The sequence below is a fragment of the Gossypium hirsutum genome, chromosome D05 (assembly GCF_007990345.1).
Source record: "Gossypium hirsutum isolate 1008001.06 chromosome D05, Gossypium_hirsutum_v2.1, whole genome shotgun sequence".
In the NCBI taxonomy this organism is placed as follows: domain Eukaryota; kingdom Viridiplantae; phylum Streptophyta; class Magnoliopsida; order Malvales; family Malvaceae; genus Gossypium; species Gossypium hirsutum.
This window is the reverse complement of record NC_053441.1, coordinates 24,110,577-24,126,290: the sequence shown is the minus strand read 5'-3', so window position 1 is coordinate 24,126,290 and position 15,714 is coordinate 24,110,577. Positions and strand designations below refer to the sequence as shown.

Sequence of the window (15,714 nt, the reverse complement as noted above, 5' to 3'; positions counted from 1 at the left end):
TTATATAAACTATTAATAAACTTTTTATATAATTTTTTCACTCCCATGTATCGTAATTTAATATATATATTTCTACTATAAGCCTAATTGCCCTATGAATGTTGCATTTATTTCTCTTCTAGTTTATACATTTACATTATTTCTATTCTAGTTGGTAGTGATAGACAAATAGTTGACAAATTTTTTTTTTTATTAAAAGACTTCAAACAAAGCAGATGTTAAAAAAAATTCCATGATAACAGAATAAATCTCACCGCTCAAATGCTATTGAATCAAAACTCGAATCCTCGAAAACAAAAAAACTATCAAATCAAAACTCGAATCCTTGAAAACAAAATCGAAGCTAGTAACACCATCCGCAAAATAAGATCACATGAAGGGACAACCGAGGAGCACCACAAGCATAATAATAATAAAAACTGGGTCAACCTCAACGAAACAGAATAAGATATGATTAGAATTGAAAGCACGTATCGTATTGTCAAAAAAAAAAACAAGTGAGTGTGGAATAGCCCAATGGTCGAGGCAATGACGGCATGAGTTAAAGGCTCATATCGATCAAGCGACGTTGCATCCTTTCTCTCCTTGGTGGCTAGTTTTAGAAAGAGATGAGAAAATAAGGTCTCCCTTTTCGGCTTTGAAATCAAAGGCTTGATGTTGTTAAATTGGCTCATAACGCTTTTCCTCCAAACAAGAGCATATTGTATTTTGTCTTTTAACCTTACCACATACAACCACATCATCACATCTAACGAATGGCTGGTTCATATCAATCAAAGATAGCACTTATAAGTGATACCATACCATTATATAGCAAAAACATACCCTGATATTTTAGTTCAACTCTCTCAAACAAATAATTAATAACTAACATTAACCGAGTCAATAATTAAACCAATCAAACCACCAACCTTGTTTCAATTAAATAAATTATTAAAAATTTATAAAAATTAAAATATATTAAAAATAATAAAAAAATAATTAATTTTTTTTTTTGATTCAACTGGTTCACATTGATTCATGGGCCAAATAATTCTTTCCCTTACTCTAAACTGGTACACCCGAACGGCTTCATAGCTCTATATCATTCTGTAACAACCAATCCCGGATCCAACCTAGTCCAGTTTTAACAACCTTGCAAATAAGTACCTAGTTTGGACATGCATGCTCAGCTTGAGTTCGAGAAGGCTTAAACATGTAATGTGTTGTTCATCAGGTAAACTAATCAGAGAACCATTAAGAAGGAAATTACTACCATCTATAAAAGGAAAGACGAGCAGAAATTGTTACTTATTGTGATAAAATATTCTGTACACATAGAACTAAAGAGAAAACTAACTATAGCCTTGAATTCAGTTTAATTCTGAAACAGTTTAATTTCACTTGATTTCGAGGCTTGAACAATTCATTTAATCACCCCCTTAACTTTTCACATGCAAAAAGAAAAAATAGTTAACAGCTTGTGTCACACAGCACCAACTGCTGGTAACTCACCAAAAATATAGCCAACCACTTAGCGTTTAGGACGCCAAATGGGAAAATGGAGCAGCAGATGGACTCTTTACACAAGCAAAAGGCCTCTTCTTTTGCAAAGGAATCTCAATTCAACATGTAATTACGAACTCCGGAGTGTGTCAACTCGATCAATGACATCCAATGCCTTGATCCGGTCAATATCAAAGTCGATGAAAGGAACTGAAGACAGCCTCCGAATAGGGAAGGGATCTTTCTTAGTTTCACTTGTAGGAGAGTGGTTACTACTTTTACTTAACCTATGGTGCTTGCTTAACCTAGTTTTTGCTGTGTCAAATTCCTGGCTCTTACTTATTCCAGGTGTGTTTTTCCTCTTACTAACATCTCGAAGCATCTCCTGATCTTCGACCGTCAACATTGGTGATGTAGGTTTCTGAGTTAGTTGAACCATCTTCTGATTAGGGGACCTAATTGGAGACTTAACAGGAGACCTGATTCCGCCATTGCAAGCCCTCACTTGGGTAACAAGATGGTGAAGCCACACTACCAAATCGAGAATATAAACTTCAGTTTTCTCCTTGTCCGCATGGTGTAGCGTTTCAATCCTGAGCAAGTCAGTTTGGCCGGCAGGTTTACGATTCACCTCAGACCTGAAAATTTTGTTCATAAAAGCTGAGCAACAAAAAGCATTAACTTCAAGTAGAGAAAAAATATACATAAATACAGATCTTACCCAGTACTTGCCCATTCTCCAACCCAGCCAAACCCATGATGAGCTCTAGTTGGAACAAATTGATAACAATAGAAACAAGGATCAGTAATTGGAAAATACACTTAGAAGAATAGAAACTAGGGGGCAACAGCTTCATTCTAAAAACTGCAGAGAAGGTATCCCAACCATGCCTTATGAACAGAAACAACAAAAAGTCTATCACAAAAATAGGGTACTGTAAGATGCTTACTTGGTTGTGTTAGTGGCAATGGGAACTAGCCACTGCAATGTTTTCTCCATTTCAGCTTTGATTTGTGGGACAGTCAGCTGAAAAGAAATTGGAGAATTTGTCAGTCGCATATTAGGAGTAAATATTTCCAACAATAAGCAACAGGGTAACGGAATCTTCGAACCAACGTTAGTGTGAACAATAGATGAACAAGTAGGTAAGTAATATATCATGCATCAAGATTATCCAAATTAGCACCTCTTCTTTTATCTGAAATGACTGCAGTCTGGACCACAAAGCAGACTTTACTGTAGGCGGTAGACCTTGGTATAATGAATCCCTCGTATTAGGGGGCACAGAACTTGACCGAGACACCTGAGTACATTGAAAAATTAACTTATCAAAATCCCCCTCTTATTACTGAATATAAGAATAAATGTACCTCAAAATTTTTCCTATGCTTTGAGAGGAAGGAATGGAAAAGGGGTTGCCTAAAACTCCAGTATATCCCTATTTGACAAGATTATCAGGTTCTTTATAAAGTTCCACAAGAAAATCCCACAAAACTGGTTTAGAAGAAACAAAGAACATAGGGACTCTGACCAAGCTTACACATCATCCCCTCTATCATTGTTTTTCCAAGCCATGCTAAAAAAGAAAATCATTAATAATTCCCTAGCCACATTCCTCACCAATATAGAAAATTTCTTATTAATTAGCAAGTTTCAAAAGAAAAATAGAGAAAACAACTTCAAAAGAAAAAAGAAGTTGAATAGCTGAGCTTTCATTGTATAATCTATAGCATGTTAAACATTGTTCTGCGCATGGATTGAACTAAACAATATATTAGTTGGTGCACATTCATCATATGCCCTAAAGGATTATCTGCCTTGGGAAGGGGGAAAACAACCAAGTCCACATATAAATAGGCTAGTGAGGGTAACCAGAACCACCTCTTAATTTCAGATAATAGTCAATGCACAATAACCAAATTGTAAGATGAATGTTATTTGTTTACTCATTATCTATTCTCTAATAACAATATTATGGTTGAGAAAGTTTCAGATGTCTTTATGATTAAAAAAAGGTCTTTCAATAGGTATAGAATCATCAAAATGCTTAGAAGATGCATAGTAGTCATTTCTGAAAGTAAAGCAGCAAAAAGATATTCTTTAGTTTGGAGAAGAGAAAATTCTTATCTTTGCATGTGAAATATTGTAGAAGAGGAACAAATAGCTTAGTTGTTATACGTACAACACTAGTGGAGAGAATGGTTAGCGTCTCTTATGTTCATAGCCATAGAGCTTGCAAAAGCAATTCATGATTTTCTTTTTGTTTCAGTTGGATCATGTAAAGCATCAAACCTAGAACCACTTGCTTATATGCACACCCTGAATATAAGGCTCACAAGTCCCCAAGAAGCTCTAAACAAATGTAGGATACCACTACTAAAATACCAAGAACACTTATAAAGCTTTTATCAAGTTGAATGAATAAATTCATCAGGCCTGTTGCTGGTTCTCCTCCAATTTATCCAAAGCATTTTCCCTGATTCTTATTGATCCCCTGAATGACAATACTCTTCCTTTCCTTTTTGTTTGGAACTTTATTGTAAATCTCAATCACGATAAGTAAGAAAGGATAGCAAAAGGATGCATGAAATGCTCCTGCAGTGTATAACCAAAATTTGAACTACAAAAGATGCACTACCCTTAATCTCTACGACAATATGTCCTCTCAAAATGACTGCTTAGAAAAGCCATTATTAGGCAGAAAATCTTAAACTTACAAGGGTATCAATTTGAGTAATGATATTGGCATAGTGCAATGCAAGACCAGCAGATCCCAACTTCTTATAACTACTAACAGAAGAGGTAAAGAAAAGCCATTATTAGGCAGAAAATCTTAAACTTACAAGGGTATCAATTTGAGTAATGATATTGGCATAGTGCAATGCAAGACCAGCAGATCCCAACTTCTTATGACTACTAACAGAAGCTTTAACAGGTTTATCACCACCTGCAAGGTCACAGACAAAAACCAATACCCCTCCATAAATAGAACAAATAGCAAATGCTGTGTTTTTAAGCATGATAGAAAATGTGTATGAGAAATAATGTTATGTATGCCATCTTAATACATGTAATCAACAAAAGAAGACAGCTTTCCTTGCACAACGAAAAGGAAATAACCTAATGTAGATCTAGCTTTGAATAGAAATTAAGTTCAACATTACCCATTCTCAAACTTAGGAAATTAAGAATTTCCAATTACAAAAGAGAAATTATACTTGATTAAAACTTTGATAATTGCTCGAGTCACATCCTTGCTCAAGTTTTATAAACAAGTGCAACTACATATTTTAACCATCATAAATTCTACCATAAAGTAATACCATTTCCAGATGTTTTCAGTTCAATGTTTTAAATTCTTACCAGCACTGCCAAAGGCCTCATGAATCTCTAAGTGGAAGAAATGAACAACATCTACAAGCTTCTCCATGACCTATGAACATAAGATATAAAACTTCATTTCAGAACAAATATATATTAACTTCAATAATAACAACTATAGGTGCAAAAAGCTTGCATAGTTTAGACTCCAAATCCATGAAAAGGATAAAAGGATGAAGAACACTAACAGTCATTTAGGAGCTCATACTGAAAAGAAAATGGATAGAAATTTACTAACTCGTACCTCTTCCAAAATCCTTGACCAAAGAGATTTTTTCTTCAAACTTCTCACATGCTTCTTTTGACTCTTTAATTCTGCTTTTAATATTGCTAGGCTGTCTCCTGCATGTAAAAATCAAAATTATAGTACCATCATAAAATTAGCCATACCCGATAAAATTACCAAGGAAGGAGGAAAAACTTGGTCGTAAAGAACCTTCAATCTTAAAAGAACTCAGACAGCAAATAATTGCCGAGAGTGTCACAGACAATATCCAGTTTGACTCAACCTAGGCCTCTGAAAACTAAGTTATAATCCCAGGCTGGGCAGCCAAAATATGGAATGTAGCATCCACCAATCTAAATATGAGAGGTCCAATAAATTCAAAATAAGTATGGGATGCACTCATAGAAATTGTGCAAGCGAAATGTCACTAGAAAGCACTAACATGCCCAAGGGCCATGAATAAGCTTAACAACCTCTTAAAAATAAAACTGAATTGAACATATATTGGTTTGAATGGAAATACATAAAAAGAAATTGTTTATTTACATATCAGCAGTTTTTTTTTGGGTTCACACGTTGTTTTAATGAAGAAAACAAATTAGAAAGACCTAATTAATCCAGAAGTAAACAATGCCACAAAAAGGAAAAAATAAAATAAAGATCCAAGAAACAGGTTACCTCTTTGAACAGCAGTTGAATTATCCTCTTCCTGAAGCTTCCGTCGATAATCTTGTTCAAATCTGTCCAAGGCATGCAACTCATGATATAATTCCTGCAAAGAGAACAGTTCTCTCCTTAAATGATTAGATCAGTTATAAATTACCAATGAATTGTACCATTATTCATATGCCTTCTTTCTTAAGAAATGCATCAGAACAGCAAATTCGAAAGCAAGAAAATTTTCAGCAATCTTAGCTAATCTAAAGCTCTGTACCATCAGCCGCTATAAATAGAATTTATATCCTCTTTTGTTCCTAGAGCCAATCAGCTTAAACTAACAATTCTCTAAGATGTCCTTTGAAAGTAACTACTCTCATAAAATATGCCTACATAGCAAATTATTCCCCATTAGTGAATCATCAAGATAATTGGTTTTTCAACTTAAAAGTGCAGGGAGGCTAGAGATCTACGTCATACTTGACTTGTGCATTAAAATTGGGGGAAAAAAGTGTATAGTATTAAGAGATGATACAGATTTCTTTCATACTTCAAAAAAATAAAGCACTATACATTGTCACAGTAAACTTTAAAGAGGTAAAACTGCCATATGAGACAAAGAACTGCATTAAAGTGCAAAAATAAAGAAGCAATTGGTCCTTAAAAGTTCCAAGGTAAAAAATGTAGGTCGATCATTCCTTTCTAAAAGCTTGAGAATCAAGCCTTACTGGATTTGGATTGAACACTATTTTACCATCCTTGAATAAACCACCATATTTTACAGTTTGTCTGGCACACCAACGTTTGAGGTCGAAATTTCTCTCACCCACTATGAATTATCCAATATAGGCAATAATAAGAAAAGCAGCAAAAACAGAATTTCAGAAGCGGGTGCAAAATATGGGAGCAACAAAAGTGTTATATAAGGAGAAGAGAGGACGATATCAAGCCAATGGAAATTACTGTCATTGGCAAATCACTCTTACAAAGTTCCGTAACAAAGCCATGAATCAACAAATAATTGGAATAGGTAGCAAGTTTTATGAATGTTGCAACGGTAGGAATGCCCACGACTTATTCTAGAGCCTCAACAGTGTTAAACATATTGCAAGATTGATTCACATACTAAAATGCAATAGAACAAAACAGCATCATCATTACTTAAAATATTGTAATAGATAATTTAAGAAAGAAATTTCTGAAGCCTTTCAAAAGAAAAAACCAACAGAGAGAATATTTAAAAAAAAAAAAATACTTTGCCGCATGGATATGTAGTTCAGACAAAGTCTCCAAATATAAAGGGAAAAAAAATAATGCAATAGATAATTTAAGAAGAAAACTTCTGAAGCCTTGCAGGATAAAGAATAACAGAAATAAAATATTTGCCACATGGATTTTTGGTTCATACAATGTCTCCAAACATAAAGGGAAAAAAGAAATATTTTCTCTACTGCTTAGGAAAAGATGGAATGTAAATTTCGGTTTTAAACAATTTAATCTTACACTGCAACTTCTAAAAGCAGCTTTCTCAGAATAATGGTAGGAACTGATACTTACAGCTGTATACTGAACATAAGACATCAATTGTTGCATTATTGCCTCTGCTTCATCCTTCAATTGCTTCTCAGGTGTAAGCTCAGAACCCAACCTAAATATTACAAAAGACACAGCATGAAAGATTTTAGAATCTTGCACTAATGTCATAAATAACACTTTAAAAAGTGCAACAAGCCGGAAAATTACTTTTCAAAATAACGATCCAAATTATGCCACTGAGGATCTTTACAACGGTTACCAAAACGTACCACTTCTCCAGAAAAAACTTTTAACTCTTCCCTGTTGGAAATGGATAACAAAAAATGTTCAAAACTTTCACATTATTTGAAATTTAACCACCATTAGAGAGGATATTAACAAACTGTATAACAACAAAATCATTTTCAAAGCAACATGGCATTTATTATCCACCTCTTATCAGCAGCTGCAATTCTCAGGAGTTCATCCATATCTCTTGATATCAAATTTTGCACTCCTTCTGATGGAAGGACCACCTCTTTTAAATGTCTGATGTTCTCGTTAGAAAGCGATTGCATCAGATTGGCACCTTTAACGATCGTATTTGCAACTTCAAAAGCTAGAATTGCTATTTTATTCCCTTTTGTCGTTACCCCTGAGGTAAAGCCACTGCTGAGGTTCAAATTTGTCATGCTACTACCAAGGGTGTCCAAAACTTCCACAGCCTTTCCAAGCCCAGCAGTACCAGCTCTACCTAAAAGAGAGCCAACCTCAGAAACCTGCAAAACCAAAGCAACAAATCGATTGTTTCAACAATCATGATGTGTATTTGGTAGACGATATCAAATAAGTTTTCTGCAATCTGCAACCCAATAAAAGAAACAAAATGATAATAGTAGAACAAGAAGTATCTTTCTCTGCTCCAATTTAGTAGGCAGAATACTATAACCAGTGAATATACTGCAAGAATTCGCACTCCACAGTATTATAGTAACAGACCAATAATCATCAACCTGACTTCTCTCTACAAACATGAAATTCGGAAAAGCAGCAAATTTGTTCATAAAAAACAAAATCTCAATCATGATATGAGTTTGGCCCATGGTTCAGAGGCGACCTGCTTCAATTCTAATGGTTTCTAGCATATCTCTCTTCCCACCCCAACAATCTCAGTCCTAGCAAATAAAACAATCTTAGACATTTCCATGATTAAGCATAAAAGATTCCATCAGTTCTTAACATATTTAAGAAACAATGGAAGTTATCATGATTGCCAATATCCTGGTCTGTTATATTATAGAAAAAGATTAAAGCTTCGGCATTTGCCGAAAAGCCTGACTTCTATCTGAAACACAAAATTTTCATGGATTTAGATCATATTATCCATTCTTTCAGTCATTAAGGTTAGAAATATCTCCATTAAAGTGTGACAGTTAGTAAAAAGATCTCATTGATACAATCCACGGTTAGGTAGAGAAGCAAGAGTTAATGCCAGTAAAAAGGGCATTCGAAAACCTGAACTGTAGCTTGTTAATATGACTAAAACATAATGAGTTTCACAACATCAAGTGTCGGACATTTTTCATCAAAGAAGTCATTAAGCAATTATATTTTAATTTGTACTCCAAAGTAACCATATGGTCGTGTGGCTCTCATATAATCACAGGTTGTAAATGTACCCCAACCCCAACCCCACCCCACCCTTCACCCCCCCCCCCCAAAAAAAAGAAAATATAAAGATAAAATATAATAAAAATTTAAGCTTCTTTGACGAATGACATGCATCAATACAGCAACCATAACAAAAATAATATGTAACCAGACAAGGGGGCAAAATGCACACTTTAGGCACTCAAAACCTTGTATTGCCTGGTATGCAAAGCACAGAAAAAGAGCTTGCTTAAGGGTGTACATGAGACACTAGTGCTCACAAGCTACTCAAGTTTAACTCGAAAAAAAACTCTAACTCAGTTTAGTAATATTGAGCCGAGCTCAAGCAGCTCAAGCTATCGGTCGAGCCAAATTTGAGCTTAGAAATAGTCAGCTCGAACGGCTAGCGAGCCTTATTGATGTTTTCATTTTTAATATATAGTTTAAATATTTTTATATTATTAAATTACATTAATTCCCTTGGTATATATTATTAACCCTAAGGATATTTAACGAGCCAAGCTCGGACTCAAACTTGAATACTTAAAAGAATAATCAAGCTCAAGTTCAAGCATGAGTATGAAAATTGATAAATGAGCTTAATTTAGTTTGAGAAGCTCGATTATATCTCAAGCCGGGCTCAAGCTTAAAAGTAGACATTCGATTAAGCTGGACTTGAGTATCAAGCTCCAAATTTCGAGTCGAGCTCAAGCCTGCCCATATTTGGGCTCATTTCGGCTTGGCTTGATTACACCCCTAGGCTCGCCTAAGTGAAAGCACAATAAGCATATTTGTATTCCTTTTGTATGTGTCTTTGTGTGTATATATGAAATATATAATTATTATAACAATAAACTCTACAAGTGCTCCAGTTTTTTTATAAAATTCTTCTTTTTCTTTTGTAGGCCAATAAGCACCATTTCTTTAGATATCATGTCTGTTGAAGAATACTCAACTAATAAGTAGGAAGTTCCATATTATCCTATTTCTTACTGATGACACTACACCTAATGAAAAAAGTTTAAAATAAAATAATTAAAGAGAACTTCAATCGAATTCTTTTTTTTCTCGTGCGCATATGCCCATCACCTTATTTAAAAAAAGACAATAGGTGGATCAGGTATGCACTTGATCAAATGCACCTTGCCCTTGAGGCACTTTTGTTGTTTGCCGCTAAGGAGCACACCTAGAGAACAGTGTGCAATAATAGATCTACAAGGAAAAATATAATAGAATTAAGCTCACAGCACTGCAAGAGTTGCAACATAAACTTAGCTTGTCTCATTAATATCATTGTAAAGCAACTTTACATCATCTCAATTAGTGCACATATGCATAATTGAAAAGGAAACAAACAACTTTCATACCCTTGATCGTAGAAATTCCAAAATTGGTAATACTTTCATATTTACAAGCTTCTTCCTAAACAAAACTGGGAAAAAAAATCATCACTTTGCCTCAGTGAAATCTAGAGATAACGCACTCTGATCATATACAGAAATTAGACATAAGCACCAAGATAAGGTTCACTAAGCAGTATATATAATAGAGAAAACAAGAAGTAACAGACATACATTCTTACAGCTAATGTGGTCATAGAAGAAGTTTCCAAAAGGCATGCATTTCAACTTTCACCCTTGGCTGAGGATAGCTAGCTTACAGACAACATGATACAGCACAATAAAACAGCATCTGCTAATTACCTAGTAACTTCTCTTAGTCTTTAATTTACATAACTAATTTCACCTTTAGCGCATTCTATGTTGTCACAAATTGTACTCAGATAGTTTTCAAAAGTCAAAGCCTATCCTCGGTCCTATATCTAGCAAAAAGACTATTGACCAAGAGATGGGAGGAATACAGACAGCCTATTTAACCACAAGTGACTATGCCATTTATCATCTTGGAAAGACAGAGCCCATTTATATGGGTTTGACTAAAGAGGAGTTTATTTAACACACAAATGACAGCTCTAGGAATTAGGCCGTAAACCCCTTTTATTCATCATGCAAACTCACTCTAGAGAACAGGAGCAGTTGACAACGAAAAGATAACCTCCCAGGCCCATCTCCTCAAGAATATAAACCTTTATATCCTTTTGCAATTGGTCAACACCTTCTGCATCAATATCCTTCCAAGTGAAAAATCTGTGACTAAATGGACTGCAGACAACAATAGCCAGACCTAGTCCAGCATCTCTAAGCCCTCACATAAGTATAAAGCAATCTAAGAAAAGAGTCTATGCCGATACAATATAAGCACCTATGGAGAAAACAGAAAATTGGAACTAAATTTTGTATGGGAACAAGTAGAATTTGAGCTTACTTTTGCTGCAGTAACCTGCTTAGATTTTGTTGATCTCGATTTATCTGATAGCACCCTTGACAAACGAGGAATTCCATCATTGATATCATCTGCACTTGTCCCATATGGAGCTGTACTGATCTCTGGGAAGGAGAACGGTTCTCCAGACACCTTGTCTGCATTATCCTCAGCTGGCGGGGGATTTGATTTGGCGTTTATCTTAGCAGGAAGTTCACGGGTCTGAAAAACTAATCCAGTCCTTTGACCAATATGGCCATTAACATGTGGGAAGCCTCCACAGGGAGCATTATCTACAGTGGATCTCCTCGAGCAAAGCCCACCCATTTGTGCTTATCACGAGAAATTTTTATACTTCAGTATTGATTGAAATTTGCCATAAAAGGCCAAGAACCTCAAGTATGTACAAGAACAAACACTGCTTCCTTATTTTTATCAAAGCAGTGATACAATATAAAAGCTGCTAACTTCCCACAAAACTAATAGGGCCCCTAGCTACTTATTGAATCAAAGCAGTCTAAACCTAAAGATAACCCATGTCCCAGCAAAGCAGTCAGAGTACCAATTTTCATTCATACTTAAGCTCCAGTCCATTAACACCAAGTCTCACCAAACTGTAAAACAGCAAAAACAGAGGCAAACTCATCAATACAAATTCCAAATAAAGCAGTGAAGAATGAACAAAACCTAGCTCAAAGCATCTAAAATAAACATGCAAAACCCAACTTAGGAACATAACAAGTAAAGTGATTTCGGCTGTGCTGACTAAAACAAAGAATCCCCAGAATGGATCCAAATACCCATTAGCAAAAATAATCAGAACTCTGAGATCAAAAAAATCGTTCAATATAACCAAAAACAATAAAAGATAAGCTTACCAGGTGGGGAGATAGACAAAGGGTTGGATCTGAGAAGATAGGAAAATCAAAAGGTATGCCGGGTTCTATTGTTCACTAACCAACAAACAGACAAATTTTACCAGAGAAGAGAGAGAGTAAGGTACAAGGGTCTTTTTTTTCAACGATGGTGATGTTAAGATGAAGAGATCAGTAACAACAGCAAAAACAAGGGAAGATCCTAGATAAGATGTATGTTCAAATTAAAATGAGAAAGTTAGATAGGGAGAAGACTTCAGTTCCGAAGGGGTGTGTCAGAGTTTGAGTCAGAGGCAGCTGCCTTCCATCTCAGCTTCTCTCGTCGCTGTTAATGCCAAACAAACAAATAGTCTCTCTTTTTCTCAATCATAGAAAGAAAAGAGAAAAATATAAGAGACTAATTGAGGAATTGGTCAAAGCAAAATCTCTCTCTTATGAAAAACAAAATAAAAATAAAAAACACATTTTATTAGTTTTCTTAGGGAAAAAACATCGGCAGCTTATTTTTCCCTTATTATTTGTTTATAAATTCTGAGTCTGTTTGTTAAAATATTTTTCAGAAAATAATTTTTGAAAAATAATTTATTTTTGAATAAATCTGTGTAAAATATTTTTTTGTTGTTTGGCAGATTTTCTGAAAATATTTTTCGAAAAAGTTTTTTTTTCATAATATATATTAATAAATTTTTATATTTTAAATTGTTTTTACATATATTACAAAGATTTTATTTATAATTAAATAAATCAAATTAAATATATAATAATACTCAATTATTAAGCTACAATATTAATTGTCATAAATTGAAAACAACCAATATCAAATAAATTATTTGTAATTGTGTTAAACAAATAAAAAACAATGATTGAATAATTATAAATTAATAGCTTCGAAACCACAAGTAATACTATAAATTAATAATATTATCCAAATGCATAATTAGTAGTACATCACATAATAACAACATTCTCCAAGTGCATAAATAATATTACACCACATAAAAGTATCAATATCTTCAACCTTGAGAAAATTTTTGAAGCCAAATTTTTTTTATGCTTCTTACTTTTAACTAAAAAAGCTTTGACATCGGATTCATGACTCACTAGATAATCAAACACAGAACACAAGAAGTCATCATCAAATCATTCTTCCTCCATCGACATCACATGTTCGTAAAGTTGTGGTGTCTTATCCGCAGTAAATTGTTCCAAAGCATTAGCAATTTTGCCGAGTTGTTCACCCACAAATTTAATTTGTTCATCAACGACACTTTCTTGAACATTTTTTCTTTTACGTTTGGATGTGCCAGATGAATATATATTTGTTCTTACCTCTTCAGCCTCTTCATTGTCGCAGTCTACAGGCACTGAATCTTCATTACCATCATCCAAATCTATGTCAGCAAATGTTCTGGCAAAACTTCATGTTGCCATATCTTTGCCAACAACCAAAGTCATTTCATCATAATGATCAATGCTTTTATTCAAAAATGGTTCATACTTCTTGTGTGTCTGTTGGATATTATACACAATTAGAATAACAAGTAAAAAACAATTGAAATATACTCAACATATATATACATATATTACCATCACTGCTGCATCATATGTCGCTTTATCACATGTGATCATTTTCATGTTATCATCCCATCCAAAACCACTTTCACCTCGAATTTTGCATATAATTTGCCACTAGTTTTTTACAGTCCTCAAATGATTTTTCACATGCTTCGCATCGCATTGGACTTGGAATCTTTCAGAAATAGCATCGACAACTAGATTAATAGAAACTGCTTTGAAAATATTAGATGGCTTATTTCCTTTCTGGGCCTCTTCTGCTAGAATTTCAAGGAAAACATGTTCCATCGGTTTTGTCCACCTAAATTGCTTGGAGGTCACTTCTTTGTTGCCATTACCCATTCTACATTAAATAATTGTCATTGTTAATCATTTCAATATCCAACAAGCTTAAAACATAATCAATATCTAACAAATTCAAGATATAATATCAAAATCCAACAAACTAAAATTTCAATATCATTATCCAACCAACATTAATAAAAAAACAATTTTAATACTAAAACATACATAGCATAGAAACAATAACCCTAAGCTCTAAACCTACCTAATATTTCTAGCCATATAATCAGTCCACATAGTTTGTGCAATTTCGTCTCTTTTAGCAGACCATTCTCTTGCTTCTTCTCTTTCTTCTCGCTCCGTGAGAGTTGGTATTATCAAATCAGACTCAGACGCCTCGTATAATCCTTGATTAAGTAAATCACTAGGATCAACTACCATTATATGATTATGAATGATACAACAAGTCAAAACTATATCTACTTGAGTTTGGAAATTCCAAAATGGTTCAGCATCTAATACACGAAACCATTTCTTCAAAATCTCAAAAACACGTTCAACAGTGATTCGTAATGATGAATGACGAAGATTAAAGAGTTCCTTTGCATTTTCAGGCCCTTCAGCACTAAACTCTTTTAAATGATATCGGACACACGATATGGGGTAATATATCCATTTCGGATGTCATATCCAGCATCAGCAAGATAATATTTACCTACAATTTTACAATACTTAATTAATACTAATAAGTTATGAGCTTACTAGAACTATTTGCTATTTAATGATAATTATTACCTTCCAAAATTCTTAATCCTCCTTGGCGTGAAAGTGCATCACTTAAAATACTAGAATCATGTGCACTACCTTCCCAACCAGCTAGAACATAGGAAAATTTCAAATCAAATGTAATGGTAGCCAATACATTTTGTGTCGTCCCCCCTTTACGGCTACGAAATCTTCCTTGCATGCTAAGTGGAATGGATGCACGAATATGAGTTTCATCTAATGCTCCAATACAATCTTTAAAATAAGGATAAAACCTTGGATTGTTTCTAATTTCACTAGGAGTTGACTCATCAGGTAATCTAATAGCTAGTCTATACAATTTAAAAATAGCTCTCAATACAACCCTAAAGTAACGATGAACTGTCTCAGTTGATCTATAATATCTAGATCCAATCACTTGAAACCTTACATTATGACCAATTATATGTAAAAATATAACTACTTGCTCCCTAATATTGACAGATTTAGATGATTGTAACAAATTATTCCTACTAAGAGTATCACATAAATTAAAAAAGGCGATCGGTCTCATCCTTATCACATCAATACAATGCTGGTCACCACTATATAAAATACTATTAATATAATTTTCTCTTTCATAATCTTGATTCACACGAGGGCGAGAAGCAATTTCCTTCCTAGTTTCTAATTTTTTAATCCAAAGAGCCCCAAAAGCTAAAACTGAAGCCACGACTCTGACAATTGCATTTTGAAGTTAATTACGATCCATCCACACAAAGTAATGCATACATACATATCAAGCTAATTATAATTGCAAAATAATTTTTTGAGAAATTAAAAGCTGCTTTGAAAGTACCACTTAAAATATATTGATCATAGTTAATACAATACTTCAATAAATGATTTGGTTAATACAATACTTATATTTGATAAGCATATGAAAATGAAAGCATGACAAATGAGTTTTCTTGTAGGAAATTGTGAAAGAATTGTAACTA

The 15,714-nt window shown here is 34.0% G+C and overlaps 1 protein-coding gene across 2 annotated transcripts; it reads right to left on the bottom strand.

Annotated features, from left to right (window-relative positions):
• Nucleotides 1-1,261: 1,261 nt before the first annotated feature.
• Nucleotides 1,262-12,609, bottom strand: LOC107914054 (protein PSK SIMULATOR 1). Of its 2 annotated transcripts, XM_016842777.2 has the most exons (14): nucleotides 12,116-12,543; nucleotides 11,241-11,851; nucleotides 7,719-8,044; nucleotides 7,494-7,586; nucleotides 7,308-7,398; nucleotides 5,772-5,865; nucleotides 5,112-5,209; nucleotides 4,850-4,919; nucleotides 4,377-4,433; nucleotides 4,204-4,250; nucleotides 2,673-2,789; nucleotides 2,436-2,512; nucleotides 2,207-2,251; nucleotides 1,262-2,123 (listed from the first exon to the last, which is right to left on the bottom strand). In XM_016842777.2, exons 2-14 carry the CDS (start codon nucleotides 11,562-11,564, stop codon nucleotides 1,616-1,618), a joined length of 1,947 nt encoding a protein of 648 aa, XP_016698266.1. In that variant the 5' UTR covers nucleotides 11,565-11,851; nucleotides 12,116-12,543; the 3' UTR covers nucleotides 1,262-1,615. The 2 variants fall into 2 exon arrangements, with proteins under 2 accessions (XP_016698266.1, XP_016698264.1); XM_016842775.2 differs by lacking the exon at nucleotides 4,204-4,250 and having other exon boundaries at nucleotides 4,330-4,433; nucleotides 12,116-12,609.
• Between the last annotated feature and the right edge of the window lie 3,105 nt (nucleotides 12,610-15,714).

Coding starts and splice junctions, on each gene's coding strand:
- LOC107914054 (XM_016842775.2), bottom strand. CDS start 11,564: ATGGGTGGGCTTTGCTCGAGGAGATCCACTGTAGATAATGCTCCCTGT. Junction 7,587..7,718: donor ATTGCAGCTGCTGATAAGAG/GTGGATAATAAA, acceptor CATTTCCAACAG/GGAAGAGTTAAAAGTTTTTT. Junction 5,210..5,771: donor TTCAACTGCTGTTCAAAGAG/GTAACCTGTTTC, acceptor TTTTACATGCAG/GAGACAGCCTAGCAATATTA.